Source organism: Trichechus manatus, unplaced genomic scaffold (assembly GCF_000243295.1).
Source record: "Trichechus manatus latirostris isolate Lorelei unplaced genomic scaffold, TriManLat1.0 scaffold00054, whole genome shotgun sequence".
NCBI classification, from domain to species: domain Eukaryota; kingdom Metazoa; phylum Chordata; class Mammalia; order Sirenia; family Trichechidae; genus Trichechus; species Trichechus manatus.
In genome coordinates this window covers 11,841,095-11,856,972 of record NW_004443990.1, presented here as the reverse complement: position 1 = coordinate 11,856,972, position 15,878 = coordinate 11,841,095, and the positions used below count along the sequence as shown (strand labels likewise).

Sequence of the window (15,878 nt, the reverse complement as noted above, 5' to 3'; positions counted from 1 at the left end):
GGTAAAAGGAGAGTATTTCATAAATAACAACTGCAAAAAGAAAAAGTTAAGGCAAATATACTAACAAGAAATGAAACTAGAATGCACTTTAGATAGACTTCTCCATTAAAGAACAGACAACACTGGCTTTTCAGTCCTAATATGTTCTTCATACAAAGCAGGTATCATAATTTCCTCTAGATGAAAGGGTATTAGAGTGATCTTCAGAAAAACAGGATGGGAGGAATGAAGACGACCTAATACGCTGTTAGGGAGGCAGAAGCTAAATAACACATCCTAAAATGGCAAAAAAGGCTAATGATAACTTCAGGTGCAAACATACTAGCAAACAGAGGGAGGACAAGAAAACACAACTAGCTACTAAGTCCCATCTAGGCTTTCAACACACAAAACACATTTTAAAAAAGGCTGATTATAGAAACCATTTAGTTTAAAAGCAGTATTTAGGATATGGCAGAATATATACCAAGGCAGATACAACTCTGGCTTTGAAGCTACTGGCTTTCTATGCAAGTCTAAATTTCATCATACTCAAGTGAAACCTTTCTGAGACAGCCTATGATAACACCACATTTGTTGTTAGCAATTACAAAGCAGAATCACCCAAGCTTCTTTAAAATCTACTACCTTGGCCTAACCAATTAAGCGCAAATTAAATGTCATTTACCTGATTAGCCACTGTACATACATAAACGTGAAATTATGGAAATAGATTTCACTCACATTTAACACCGAAATTTATACAGGTTATCATATTTCCAAGTCCACAATGTTCAACTAAGATCTTGGTACATGCTACTACCAGAGCCAAACTTACAATGGAATTCAAACACATCCTTTCCAATGAACGGGTCACCAAGGAACGCTGTGAACCTTTGTCAATGCCTCATCTTTCAATCTCATTAACCAGATCAATCCCCAGTGACATATTTCTCTGCCAGATCAAGTAACATAGTGGAATTCTATGACGCAAGATGTTCAACCGTTTTTAATGAAACCATGAAATATTCCCTCTAAGTTGTCTCACAATTCCATAAATTGGAACTGTACCTTTACCCTAATTCGAAGCTCAGAAGTAGTTTTATATCAAAATAAAAGTCCTTCTCTGATGAGTCATCTAGTGAAGTGACTATCAAGGACTACTGAAAATGAATTTTTTAGTTGAAAGAAAAAGAAAAATTTAATGAGTCAGCATCTGTCATGCCAGACCATGCTTTGTCTCCCACCACCCTACCCAGCACTTTCACCCTCTGTAGTACCTGAGGTGCTGATGTGACTAGTTACCTGTTTTGAGGCTGGGACTGAACTCCCGGCTAGTGCTGGGAGGTGGGAAGGCCTCCGGGGCCGTCTGTGCTGGAAGGGTTCGATATGGAGGAGGAGTCAACTCTTCGTCACCAGAGAAGCTCCTCCGCACCCCACCTGTCATGGGCAGGCTCGACAAACTGATAGGCTTCTTCCCAACTGGAATCTTCCTCTCTAAATATCAAGTCAGACTAAAGTAAGCTTTTACTTACATGCGTGGTAAGAAAACTGCATTATATAACTAGGAAAGGTTGTGTTGCATAGGACACTCTGAAAAGAGAACCAACTATGCAGGGTTTGTACTTCTGAAAACAAAGGAGTGTGTGTGTGTGCAGGGCGTGGGGTGATGGAGATTATTTTCACTCTCTGAGAGGCTGGTAATCCTGGTCCTGACTCTCAAACAATTTAAAACAAAACCAAAATGACCTACAGAGAGCGTTTCGTGTGGAGAATAGCTGGTTTACTTCCTTCGAAAAAAACCTGCAGAGACTCAACTTGAGGGGTGAAGAACCCAATGGAAGAGAGAGAGAGTCTCAAAACCCTAATTTTAGGTTAGCATCTTACTGCCCACATAAGCCCAAACAATTGGCCTTCAAGGAGAAATCAAGGTTCAATAGTTTAAATGTATTATCTGGGTAGCAGGATTTTACTGATATTAATGTGCTTCCCCTAACTTTTGGTTTAAATTCCACTCTTTCAGAAAACACTTACTGTACTTTTACGCAAATAACGCGCACATTATATTTTTTGCCAACCATGCTATGCCAGAATTGTTTTACTTAATTTCATCATTTCTGTGCTTTATATGTGTGGGTGCGTTATTTACATGGGCGCATTATTTGCAAAAAATATGGTATAATTCTTAATCTGAAAAGCACTTCTAAAATTTAAAGCTTGTTGCCTATAACTTCTTAAGCAATCTAATTTTTTTTGAAACAAAACTCTCACTCTCTATGGTTACAGTTTATAAGCAAACATAACCTTCAATGCTTTCACCACCAACAAGAAAATAATCTGCACTTCTGCCACAATCATATCCAAATATGGAACCACCAAGCATGTTGCACTAATCAGGTTGAAAGCTGAGAGATGCTTACATATCTTTGTGATTATAAATTGTCTGTTTCCTTTCAGAGTGTATAATGACCCAGGCCAAGACCAATCACAAATTGTGCTTCCCATAATCAGGACTAAAGATAAATCTAACCAGACAGCATCCCTATGTATAATGATCTGGAAACTAATCTATTTGTGAGTACACGTGAATTCTCCACTGCCAAACTCAGATCACGTGCAGCAGTCACTTAGCCTTTCCTACTGTGCTACGCAAGGAGAATATCCAACCTTCTACTACTCACAGTAGCCCCTGAAAACAATATAGAAAACTATGTCACAAATTAGTGCCGATTTTCCTGCTCTAAAATTACTACAGCTTGAGAAAAAGAGGCTTTCAAGATTGGACAGATGCTGTATGGGCAACAGTCTGTATGATCCTCTTGGCAGAACATTACTGTTGTTCTCAAAGTCACTAGTTAATAGCTATCCCTTGATAACATAAACACATCTCATTAGAAAACAAGCTAGAACAATAAAACCATCCAACTGCCTATTTCTGTAAAAAATGAGCACTACCAAAGAACATAAGGATGGATGATCTTAAGTACAAAAAGACCAAAGAGCTACGAGATGAAACAAAAGAGTCAGAATGTAATAATCTGCAGGCAAACTTAAAAATAATTAAAATGTTTTGTGACCCATCTGCTATTGACAAAAATCTGCTCGCACTGGACTTAGGTTTCTGGACCCCACACTCTTTCTCATTTTGGTAATTAAAATTCTGTGGGGAACATTTATAATAAACTCCCTGCTGAGTAATATAAAAATTAAAAGGAGCAGATAGCAAGCACCCTTACAATGAAGACTGCTTCTTCTTAATATAGCCCAATTCCTTATCCTCAAGTCCAAAATTCAACAAGTCTTTTCATACAACCTTCGTAACAAAACCTGACCTTATTTGGTGATGCTATTTATAATCTATATTTGACCTATTTAATGTAAAATTTTATATACATTTTGCTTCAGAAAATGCTCCAGAGTCTGCAAGCGGTATTACATAATATATGCTATACACACTGAATGATTTTTCTAAAATTCAAAAAATTCTGAATTCTAAAACACATCTGGCCCCAAGGGTTTTGAATGAGGGATTGTGCGTCTGTAGTTCTTTTCCTTTCTACGTCCAAAGGACAATTTAAAGGCATCAGACATGATGTCATAATATTAATAGATATTAAGATGTCACAGTTAAAGAATATGCTAAACTCATTTTTCCAGCTGATCTAGAGATCTGGTAATGATAAATATCACTAAAAACTGGAGTACTTGACATTGCCACTTCATTAATTACATAGTTCTTCGTATTTCCCTAGCCCGTTAGTTCAAAATCATTAAACCCATAAACTAGAGACAAACCCTGCAAGAGTCATACTGAAGGAGCATGTGAACTGCGTACACAACACTCAGAAACTGGTTCTAAAATGTATACTTCATGCAGCCACTGAGCAGTACAAAGTATTCTTAATTCTATGTCTTGGAAAGAAAATTCTGAAATCTCAAAGTCTTGTAAAACAAAGTGAAAGGGTAAGCTGAAGCAGCCTGTGTTATTCAACCTTACAGGAAGCTTTGAGATTCCATCTGCTATGGTAAGTTCCTTCATATAGTCATTTGAATTCTTCCTCATATTTCCAGGTAAATGGGGTAATTAAGCATTTTGAATCTGCCTGGTCTGGCAATGCTCTCTAAAGTTCTTTTAGGCCAATGTCAGACCTGGCAAGTAGCTGGTGGGCAAAATAATTCTGAGACTATGGGAGGCTTGTGCCTGAAATATAAAAGGGCAAGAGAGAGACCTGTGGGTTACCATCCCTGTGAGGCTGACTTGGATTTCATGCTTAGGAGGAAACTTGTTTTTCCAAAGCATCACTGTAGTGGCTGGTAAAAGTTTTTCAAGTTCCCCACTTCAAAAACTATAAACATACATATGATCATAATCAGAAAGATGTGAATAGGGTAAAACTGTTTCTCTTGCTGCTTCAGTCTCCTGGTTGTTAATGAGACAGATCAGCACTTATCTGGACATATGGCAAGTCCGGTGGAAATATCTATTTCAGTTTTAATCCTCAAATGTACTTGTCACTTTAAAAAATATCTTTTAAATAAAAATAACCTTATCTCGGAATGAAATATTCCAATGACAAGTTTCATGAAGAGAAAAACCTGTGGCTTTCTAAGGTGGAGAAAAAAGATTTTTAAAGAATGAAATATAGCTATAAATATATTTAATATTACTTTGGCTATTAGTGCCAACAATCGTTCCTTATAAGGTAAAATATGGTATAGAAAGGAAATTTAGAAAATTTTGCTTAAGTCTTTGTTAGCCATCAACCTGGGTTTCTTACGAGTATCATTCTAGAGAGAGAGATCTGGTTTATAGAAAGGATGGGTTTATTAGGCTCCAAGGCTTTTGTAAGCATTAAACATCTGTTTTTAACAAAAGGGGAAAAAAGAAAAAGGATTAACCTTTGGTAGGTTTACATAGTATTCCAAGAATCATTCATAGACTCTATTCTTTACCATGTAGGTTCTAAAAACCATGGTACTCATTTTTCCTGTCAATCAAAATATAGATGTTTCTCATTATTGAAAAGGTTTGCCTTTTATGGCATACTGCACCTTTAAGCATAATACATAATTCACAGTCATCACTTCTAACAAGGGATATCATTTTCTGTGCAAGAATACCATGACCCCAACTGGTTAACAATTAGGAAATGTATGTAAACACCACGTGGTGACCCACTTTTCTTATGTCCTTTGTATTGCTGGGACTTAGCCTTTTTCTTCTGTTTTGATGAACCTGACTGGCTTTCTCTTGATGCTGCAAAATAAAATGAAAAAATTGGTACCAGATCATCATTTACAACTCTAGACACAACTTAGATGTAGTATCTTTACCAAGACCATTATGCTTATATAGATATGTGATGCTCTGAAAATAAGGGTGCCCATTCCCGTAAAACCATGAGCCTCAACACTAGACAAATTCCATTAACAAGCATTTATAACATACCAATAAAATTTTAGCCTGTAATTTTAAACTCACTAAAATAGTAAGACTAGTTAAATTTGGTGAGTGCTTTTACTATTGTGTTTCTATAGTCATTATGTAACTGACTATTGAGTTCAGTCTGCCATGGTACACAGTCTGATTCTGTCATGTTGTTGAGTCTTAATATCTTACCTGGCAACCAATCAGACATACGTATATTCTTGTCCTGTGAGCTCACAAGACGACTTATGTGAGATAGTCCTCTGGAAAACTGCTGATTTTTATAAAAGGACACCTTTTCTGTGTACCAACTTACACTGTGATGCTGGAGGCTGTAGCTGATATCCAGTTAATTGACACCACCCTACAGGATAGAGGTCAGGGGACTCACAGTCTACCCACTGATCATACTCTTCTTCCCATCCATCAAAATGTATCCTCAAGAGACGGTGAATAATTCGAGTTACTGTGGCTACACATATTAAACGTGGCTCCATGAGATCTACTGCTTCTAATTTCATTCCTACACGAAATCCGTGATTTGGAACATCCTGACATGGAGAAGCAAAAACATTAACACTAGTGAAAAGAAGAACGTACAACTCCACTACCACTAAGAAAGCACAAATAGAAGCAACATAGCAAAATAATTTAAACCAAAAATCTCAAATAATTCTTTAACTACTCAAATATATTAAGAAGGTGATGTATTTAAGAACTAGGTAGGAAACATTCATTTCTATTTTACTCAGACTGAAAATAAAACACAGTTTGGAAAGCTCCAATTCTTAAGAAAACATTTATATTACTTTACTGGTATATATTTTGATTACATTCACTTTTATTAAGAAATTCTAATACAAAACAAAGACATTTTGCTCAACAATTATCTGCATTTATGAAACATTAAAAAAACACACATAATTATTATGCTGCCATTTAAATTTACCTTATTAAATAGTTTTACTGGTGCTGCAATGGAGCCAGTTTCCCTGAGGTAGTCAAACCATTTGAAAGGAAGTTTTGTGTAACCTGAAAAATACAACTGTTTTAAGTAGCAGTTCATTTAAAATTAGTGTAATATGAAAAAAAAGATAAAAGGTGACTCAGTACACACTAAAATCTCAGATTTTAGGTTATATGATAAATTTCTAACTCATGCTCTAATACTGCTGAGTAAAATCATTTTCCCCAAGTTATAAGGATTTCTTTCCCTTTGTAGGTAGACACTTGTATCTACTTACTCTAATGCAAAAGTGACTCTCTTTTTGGGGTGATATTTTTCTGCTTTGCAAGAAAGAAAACAAATTGAGCCAAAGCTATTTTATAGACCTGTTTTAACTTTGCTCCCTCCTTTCTTTAGAGAAAAACCTAAGACTCAGATATCAAAATTTGGAAACAGTCACTGGTTAAGCCATGAAGGCTATTTAAAGTAACATATAACTTCTTTTAAAAAGCCACATGGTAATCTAAGGATTGAAACTTGCTTACCCCTCAAAGGCTAAAGAATCTTAATTAAAAAAGGAGTTTATGTATGCAATAGCCTGCTGAGCCTATATGACTGTCTCAATGGGGTTTAGAGTAACATTAATTCATACTATACTATATTCACATTATAGAATCTACAAATGCTCAGGAAAAATTCTATACTAATGTAATTTAGTGTTGCTAGCTACAATACAGTGCTTTATGTTTTTAGAGCCCCCCCATAGCTCTTGTGTGTATGTGTGTCTTAAATGTTGTGAATAGATACAGTCTAAGGTAAAATGAAGTACCTCTGGGTGGAGTAAGTTCAATCATGTTAATTTCACAGAAACCGACAGGGAAAATAGAAGGAGAGGTCGCATGATAACAGAACCAGTCAGATCCATCTGCTGCTTCTGAGCCGTCGATCCCAATCATTAGGAATCCGTCTGCCAGCACCTTTCAAATTAAGAGAAGCCCAAGTATTTGAAATTAGATACCACTAATTGTAAAAACAATCCTTTAAACTAAATGGCATTCTAGAAAAGAAAAGCTATTACATAAAGGTGTCTTAAAAGTAAAAAAAATGCTCTATCAACTCTATTGGATTAAGTTAAACTAACTGAAATTATAATGAAGAATCTCTGTAAATTCTAGTGTGTACCAGGAACAAAAGCAGGATTCCAGAGGTCTGGGAAAAACAGCTCCTTCATTAATGGCTAAAGCTGTCTACTGCTGTGAAATCATGAAAATAGGCTGGTTGCTTTTCCACAATTTGGTCTCAGCAAGGTTCTAAATCCTATGCACTAATGCCTTTACTCTTCTGTTGCTAATTTATCATAGACCAGAGGAACTTTTCCAAACCTCTCCAGTGTCTTCAAGCTCCCAACTTTACCTCTCTTAGCTGCAGATAACTATGGTCATCTATGACAGAGACTAAGGCTGACCCACGTAAGCATCCTCAAACTCCTTCCTTCACATCGCAAAAAACATTCTCAGAAGCAACCATCTTTTCTTCCAAGAGAAGCCCTCCATCCTGTCCTGTTACCACTGGGATCTTTTCCAAAACCACCATCTCTCATACTCTTATGTCTCCCAAGTTTGTACTATGTCAAAAATATTTTTAGTATATTTTATTCTGAAACATTTTACAGCTTATAGAAAAGTTACAAGAACAGTATGAAGGACTCCTGTATACGCTTGATCCAGAGATTCAAGTTTTGCCAATTGTTCTAGCACCGTGTTTTACAGCCAAGGATCCAATCCAGGCCATTCACTGTACTCATCTGTTCCTCTGGCCTTATTTATCACTTCAGTTCCTCAGTCCTTCACTTACATGACCTTGGTATCTCTGAAGATTTTAGGTCAGTCATATTGAAGAATTTCCCTCAATCTGGGTTGGTCCAACGTTTGCTCATGATTCAACCCAGGATACACCTTTTGGCTGGAATATCACAAATGTTGAGTTCTTTGCATTGCATCCAATTTATAGAGGAGAAACCTGGCAGACACCATCCTAACCAAGTTCCCCCCACTAGTCATGGGAAAATAGTTATCCTATACCTCCCAACAGGATGCAACTTTGTAATTAATACACATTTTGTGAGGAGATCTATTCCCTACCCTACTTTCATGCACCAGTTACAGCACTGACTGATGTTTCTTGCTTCAAGAAATTATTACTATCGTGGTTGCCAAACGATTTTCTAATGCTGTCATTCCTTCTACTGTAAGGAAGAGCTTTCTCTTTTTTCCATTTACTTACTCATTTATTTATATCACTATAGACTTAGGAGTTCCTATTTTATTCGAAAACTTTTAGTCATATTTGGCCAGGAGGAGCCCAACCTGGCTTCTATTCCCTTTTGACTTGTCCCCATAATTCTTTGAGCACTTCCTTACTTTCTGGGGAAACAAGTCATGGGGGAAGCTAGAACTGAAAGGCTGTGATACAGAACAGGGCCACCCTATGCAAATGAGTGAGCACGAGACCAGTCAAGAAAGAAAGAGAAGTGGCACAGACACAAAGAAGTAAAGATGCAATAAAGAGGTTCCTGAGAGCTGGAGAGAACAACACTGGGTCGGTGTTTTTCTAGTTCACTTCTCTCTGTCCCTGGATGTCTGTGAGATTGCCCATTATAGCCCTACAGCAACTTCAGAACTATCTTGAGTGGATTTCTGTTCTTTTAAGCAAAAAGGCTTTGACTAGCATACCCAGTGCAACTGTTTGATGTGTACTGTATGTCACCTACTTGTTATTTCCTAAATAGGGCCTGTACTTTCCTATTTTTATGTTTTACGCATTCTCTTTCCAGTGGCACAGTTTCCCCTGTATGTCTGTGGAGTCTAGTTTTTCCCATCCTTCACGATATAGTTTTCAAGTGCCTTCTATAAAGAAAATGCTTCCTCTATAAAGCTTGCCCTGATTCCTCTGAAGATCTGATCTCTGTCTTCTTTAAATTCCAATTGTACTTTGTTTGGACCTCCTCTTAGGTCACAGTTCATCTTGTATTAAACTTATTTTGTACATCTTACTTTGTTCTAAACACTGTAAACTCTTTAGAGTCTGTTGTGGGTTGCACTATGTTCCCCAAAAGATTTGTTCAAGTCTTAACCCCTGGTACCTGTGAATGTGACCTTAATTGGAAATAGTTATCTTTACAGGTATAATCAAATTAAGAGAAGGTCATACTGAACTAGAGTGGGCCCTAATCCACTGACTGGTATCTTTATAAACAGAGAAAGGAGCAGGAGATTTGAACACAGAGACACTGACACAAACACAGAGGGAAAAAGGTCAGGTGACAATGGAGGCAGAGATTGGAGTGCTGCAGCTGCAAGCCAAGAACACCAAGGATTGCTGACAACCACCAAAAGCTAGGAAGAGGCAAGGAAGGAGTCTTCCCCAGAGTCTTTGGAGGGAGTGTGCCCTGCCGATACTTTGATTTTGGACTTCTAGCTTCCGAACTGGGAGGTAATAAATTTCTGTTGTTTTAAGCCGTTTTCGGCCATTTATTACAGCAGCCCTAAGAAATGAATACAGAGTCCAAATCCAGCGTAGAAAGCATAGAAACTTCAGAATTCTACTCATTGGGCACTTCGTTTTCACCTGGCTGTGAAAATCACCTAGAGTACTTTTTCAAATTTTTTTGTTCAAACAAATACAAGTATCTGGGGGGCAATGTTTCTTGTGATTTTGACTGAAGTGGGCACGTATGGAGTGGGTCATGGAAATCTGTGCTGACCAGGTAGTTCTGACCATTAGTAAGGCAAAGAGGAAGAGCAACGGTTTGGGACCAGCCTTAGCTGTTCGACATTGAACACAAGTGCTTGGTAAGTGTGGTAAGTGGCAGCCATCATAACTGTTTTTAATTCTTTTGGCTTAAGGTTTTAAACTGTGTTGAAATATAAATTACATTTTAAGTTACACCTTTATGTAAGCAGATTCTGGACCAGTGATTGTTAACCATGGCTGCATATGAGAATCACCTTCGGACCTTAAAAAATGCCAGTACTAAGGCCCCAAACCAGCTGATTAAATCAGAATTGGGGGAGAAGGATCTTGGGCACCTGTGTTTAAGTTCCCCATGGGATTCTGATGTCTGCTGAGAACTGAGGACCATGCCCTAGATATTTTCAGAAGAACAGTTTCAGATGAGAAAAAAAAAAAAAAAAAAAAGAAGAAACAAAGTGCTTACAAGAGAAAGAAAAAGGCATAAAAGGCAACACAGAAAATTCAGAAGATAAATTTGGCCTTGTTGTGATTCTGTGTTGGACCAGCTTTGATCAGAAATAACTTCTCCCCAGTGAAGATTCAGATACACATGTACTTCGTGTCAAGCTGACTTTGTTAGGGGTCTCCTCCTCCCACTGTCTTAAACCCAGTTCCTGTAACTGCACGTCAACATTTAAAAATGTATTTTCTTACCTTTCTAATGGTTGCAACACATATTGTAGAAAGATTTAATGGGTCTATAGCTTCTAATTTCATTCCTTCCTTGAACCATTCCCCACTCTGGTCTACTTCTTTTACCTAAAGAATTACATGAAAGCAAATCTGTTACAAATGTTGCCATTTTAATAACTGAAATATTACCAATCTGAAAACGTCCCTGTGAAAATAACAAATGCCTTCTCCTACCTACCTAACATCATAACTCAAACTTCCATAGGGAACAGAAAGAATACAGGCAAATAAGCAGAATTTAAGGAAAATTATACTCAACAGTTGTGGCACCTATGGATTACAAGGTCTTAATCCTTTTAAGTGAACACGTAATTGTGATTTCCATAATTTTAGAAAAAGTGTCCACAGTACTCTTTCAAGCCTAATTTACAAATGAGGGTTCTTATAAAAACTTCTTACCTTAGCAAATAAATGTGGTGGTGTATCAAAATGTCCATCCTGTTTCTTTGTAATATCTACAAGGAAAAGTTACATACTAATCTGTCAGCATTTGTGAGAAGACCAAAAAACGTTTTTTTGAAGGTTTCAAACTCACAAGGTATGTAATGCCCTAAAAAACATGGCAAATATACATGCCTTCCTCTCTTCAGAGTACATGTGCTTATGCTAATTATGTTATATAATTATATAATTATATTCAGCCAATGAGAATACTGGCAATTCCCTAGCCAGGGAATTACAACCTTAGAAGCATGTTTTAATGTGTTTAGTATCAAGTCTAACCACACTTAATCTTGCTATTTGAATTAAAATTGAACGGAAAAGGAAAGGCTATCTTTAGATCTTTCCAACGGGCTGGATAAGAAAAAAAGAAAACAATTGTAGCTGTGACTGAAAGTGCATTATTTTTTTATTACAAGCAAGTGGAAAGAATATATAGATTTAGTTAGGACAGTAATCTTCTGGTGTGAACCTTCACTAACTAAGGTAGAAGCAGCCCAGATACCTAGGATGCTATTTATGATCTATGCTATTCTTAGATAAAAAATAACCAAACAGTATAACTCAGGTTCCTGATATTTTCAATAGGGATTTTTGTGTAAGGTGCTTACCAGATCTTTTGAATCGATGGCCTATACTTCGAGACCAACCAATATGATGGATTAATGGGCTGTGCATGTGGCACCAGAAGTCATCTGTTCTATCTTCACTCTCTTCATACACTAGCCTTAATCTTCCTCCAATTACACTTTCCACCACTGCTACTCGTGTTCGACACAAATGCCTCTTGTCAACCACTTCTACTCTCATGCAAGTTTTAAAAGGATACTGCATACTCTCTGAAACCTTGAAACAAAAGCAGACAAAAACTGTTTGCAATTCATGATAAAAGTCTGCACTATTAAAAATACTAAGTGCCCTCGATATTTAACATAGATCTATTGGCTCACTAAATTAAAACAATTCCTTAAAAAAAACTGCTAAGTTACTCATTTTTTCGGATCTCTCATTTGACACTTTTTGTATTTCTTGTCGAAGTCCTTTCTAAGATCCTATCTTTACCTTCTGTGAGAAATCAGGCGGAAGTGTTTTGGCACCAGTAAGTCGTTTCACTAGAAAAGCTTTCCAGTTTGTATACTTATGTTGAATAGCTAAAACAAAAGAAATAAACCGTCACACTTTAGCAAAAAGTAGAAGCGCTTCATAAACTACTTGTTAAAAAACAGTAGCAAATTTCCCTGCAATTCACAGTATTAAGGTTCTGAACAAGAATAACAAAAATAGAGAAAACAAGTATATCTTGACAGCAAATAAGTTACCTGAAATAAAAAAATTATTATTTTGACTTCTACATTACTTTTAATGTTATTATGTGTGAATTAAAGTATATATATTTAAAAGACAGTAAACGTACTAAGTTACTTACTTCTAGGAGGGACGAGAGGTTTTCCACTAGCTGCACACCAACCAACTGGATGGATATCAGAACCACATATATTGCACCAGAAGTCCAGACCAGAGTCATTTTCAAATCCTTCATATCTTAAAAGGGCATTGTAACCTGAAACCAACAAATTATACATATCATATCAATCAACACAGAAAAAGAAAACTTAAAATAATTGAAACAGGACAGCTTCTGGCAGCAGCTATCAGACTTTAGTGTGCATCTGCATTGAGAATCAGCCACCAGATTTGTTAACAGACTGCTAAGACCCACCTGCAGAGTTTCTGATTTAGCAGATCTGGGGTGGGGCCCAAGACCTTGCATTTCTAACAAGTCCCCAGGGGATCTGATGCTGCTGGTCCATGGACCAGACTTTGAGAACCATTGGTTTATTGTACAATGCAATCAGTTTAACTGTTTCCCGGGCATGGCTTCTTCCTTTGAATATACTGCAATTTTACCCACAATTTCCTAAATTCTAGAAAAAAATTCTCAGTGAAAACATTGGTGAAGAAGTTCCACTAGAATGTGTAGTTTTGAAAACAAAGGTTGTGGCAACTTAGTAAAACCTTGTCAAGTCACAGAAATCCAGTAACAGTATATTTCAAATAAACTGCTTTATCCAACGATTCGATGACGAAGTATCTGTCAGTCTGTCATACGGTGGTGCTTTCATCTTGCTGTGATGCTGGAAACTATGCCACTAGCATTTCAAATACCAGCAGGGTCACCCATGAGAGACAGATTTCAACAGAGCTTCCAGACTAAGACTGGAAAGAAGGACCTGGCAATCAACTTCTAAAAAATTGGCCAGTGAAAACCTTATGGATAGCAGCAGAACGCTGTCTGATATAGTGCCAGAAGAGGAGCCCCTCAAGTTGGAAGGCACTCAGAATACGACTGAGGAACAGCTGCCTCCTCAAAGTAGAGTCAATCTTGATGACGTGGATGGAGTAAAGCTTTTGGGACCCTCATTTGCTGATGTGGCACAACTCAAAATGAGAAGAAACAGTTGCAAACAGCCATTAATAATTGGAACATGGATTGTACAAAGCATGAATCTAGGAAAATTGGAAGTTGCCAACAATGAAATGGAATGCTTGAGGATCAATATCCTAGACATCAGTAAGCTGAAATGGACTGGCACTGGTCATTTTAAATGGGACGATAATGTGGTCTAATATGCGAGGAATGACAAATTCAAGAGAAACGGTGTCACATTCATTGTGAAAAAGAACATTTCGAGATCTATCCTGATATACAATGCTGTAACTGATAAGATAATATCCATATGTCTACAAGGAAGATCAGTTAAGACGAGTATTATTCAAATTTATACACTAACCGTTAACGTCAAAGATGAAGAAACTGAAGATTTTTATCAACTTCTGCAGTCTGAAATTGATCAAACATGTAATCAAGATGCATGGACAATTACTGGTGACTGGAATACGGAAGTTGGAAACAAAGAAAGATCAGCAGTTAGAAAATATGGCCTTGGTGATAGAAAGGACTTGGGAGATTACATGACAGAATTTGGTAAGACCAACGACTTCTTCATTGCAAATGCCTTTTCTCACTATATACACATGGACCTCGCTGCATGGAATACACAGGAATTAAATGAATTACATCTGTGGAAAGACATGATGGAGAAGCTCAATATCATCAGTCACAATAAGACCAGGCACAGACTGTGGAACAGACCATCAACTGCTCACATGCAAGTTCAAGCTGAAGCTGAAGAAAATTAGAACAAGTCCACAAGAAGCAAAGAACAACCTTGAGCACTTCCCACCTGAATTTAGAGACCATCTCAAGAAAAGATTTGACAGGTTGAACACTAATGACCAAAGACCAGACAAGTTGTGGGATGATATCAAGGATATCATACATAGAGAAAGCAAAAAGTCATTAAGAAGACAGAAAAGAGAAAAAAAAAAAGACCAAAGACCAAAAGGACTCTGAAACTTGCTCTTGAATGTAGAGTAGCTAAAGCAAATAGAAGAAAGGATGAAATAAAAGAGTTGAACGGAAGATTTCAAAGGGTGACTCAAGAAGACAAAGCATTATAATGAAACATGCAAAAGACCTGCAGTCAGAAAACCAAAAGGGTAGAACAAGCTCCGCATTTCTCAAGCTGAAAGAAATGAAAAAAAATTTCAAGCCTCGAGTTGCAATCCTGAAGGATTCTATGAGCAAAAAACTGAATGATGCAGGAAGCATCAAAATAAGATGGAAGGAATACACAGAATCATTGCACAAAAAGAAGTGGTTGACGGTTAACCATTTCAGGAGGTAGCATATAATCAAGTACTGAAAGAAGAAGTTCAAGCTGCACTGAAGGCACTGGCGAAAAACAAGGCTCCAGGAATTGATGAAATTCCAACTGAGATGTTTCAACAAACAGATGCAATGCTGGAAGTACCCACTTATCTACGCCAAGATATTTGGAACACAGCTACTTGGCCAACAGATTGAAAGAGATCCATATACGCGCCTATTCCAAAGAAAAATGACCCAAAAGAATGCAGAGATTATTGAACAGTATCATTAATATCACACGTAAGTAAAATTATGTTGAAGATAATTAAAAAATGGTTGCAGCAGTACATCAACAGGGAACTGCCAAAAATTCCAGCCAGCCAGAACTTCGTAAAAACCAAATCAAACTTATAAGAAATACTAAACGGAGTTCTCTGGTTAGAGAACCAACAATATCAGACAACAACTGGGGTCTAGGACACAGGACAGCATCAGCCAGATATCAACCTAGGTAAAGAACTCTCAATAATAAAGCTAAAAGACTTGAAACACGGAAAGAGAGACATCAATCTGTAAATGACAACAATGTCAAAACAATGAAAGGAGTTATAAATGGTGTAGGTATAGAGTTTTCAAATGGAGAGGAAGTCAAGGCAGTATCAAGTAATAAAAGACTAGTTCAAACTTAGGAAGATAAGGGTAAATTTCAAGGTAACCACAAAGAAAGCTAACAAACCTACTCATCAGAATAAAAAAGAAGAAAAACAAAGTCTCAGTAAACACAAAATCTATAATAATGAAAGAAAAGAAAACCCACAAACAAAAGGAACTCAGCACAGGAAAGTAAGGGGAAGAAAGAAAACATCAGCCCAGTCCATGATAATGCA

The 15,878-nt window shown here is 37.1% G+C and overlaps 1 protein-coding gene across 9 annotated transcripts in view; it reads right to left on the bottom strand.

The window, feature by feature from the left end:
• The window catches only part of MBTD1 (mbt domain containing 1), an 81,424-nt gene that overhangs the window by 6,496 nt on the left and 59,050 nt on the right, over positions 1 to 15,878 (bottom strand). For 8 of the 9 annotated variants that reach the window (XM_023732746.1, XM_023732747.1, XM_023732745.1 and 5 more), the window contains 9 exons: positions 12,706 to 12,840; positions 12,342 to 12,430; positions 11,891 to 12,125; positions 11,238 to 11,293; positions 10,800 to 10,904; positions 7,183 to 7,330; positions 6,357 to 6,439; positions 5,724 to 5,958; positions 5,159 to 5,236 (listed from right to left, as the gene is read on the bottom strand). In XM_023732746.1, the coding sequence (XP_023588514.1) occupies positions 5,159 to 5,236; positions 5,724 to 5,958; positions 6,357 to 6,439; positions 7,183 to 7,330; positions 10,800 to 10,904; positions 11,238 to 11,293; positions 11,891 to 12,125; positions 12,342 to 12,430; positions 12,706 to 12,840 (1,164 nt within the window). The remainder of the gene's footprint in view (positions 1 to 5,158; positions 5,237 to 5,723; positions 5,959 to 6,356; positions 6,440 to 7,182; positions 7,331 to 10,799; positions 10,905 to 11,237; positions 11,294 to 11,890; positions 12,126 to 12,341; positions 12,431 to 12,705; positions 12,841 to 15,878) is intronic. The other variant, XM_023732749.1, reaches the window with a different exon arrangement.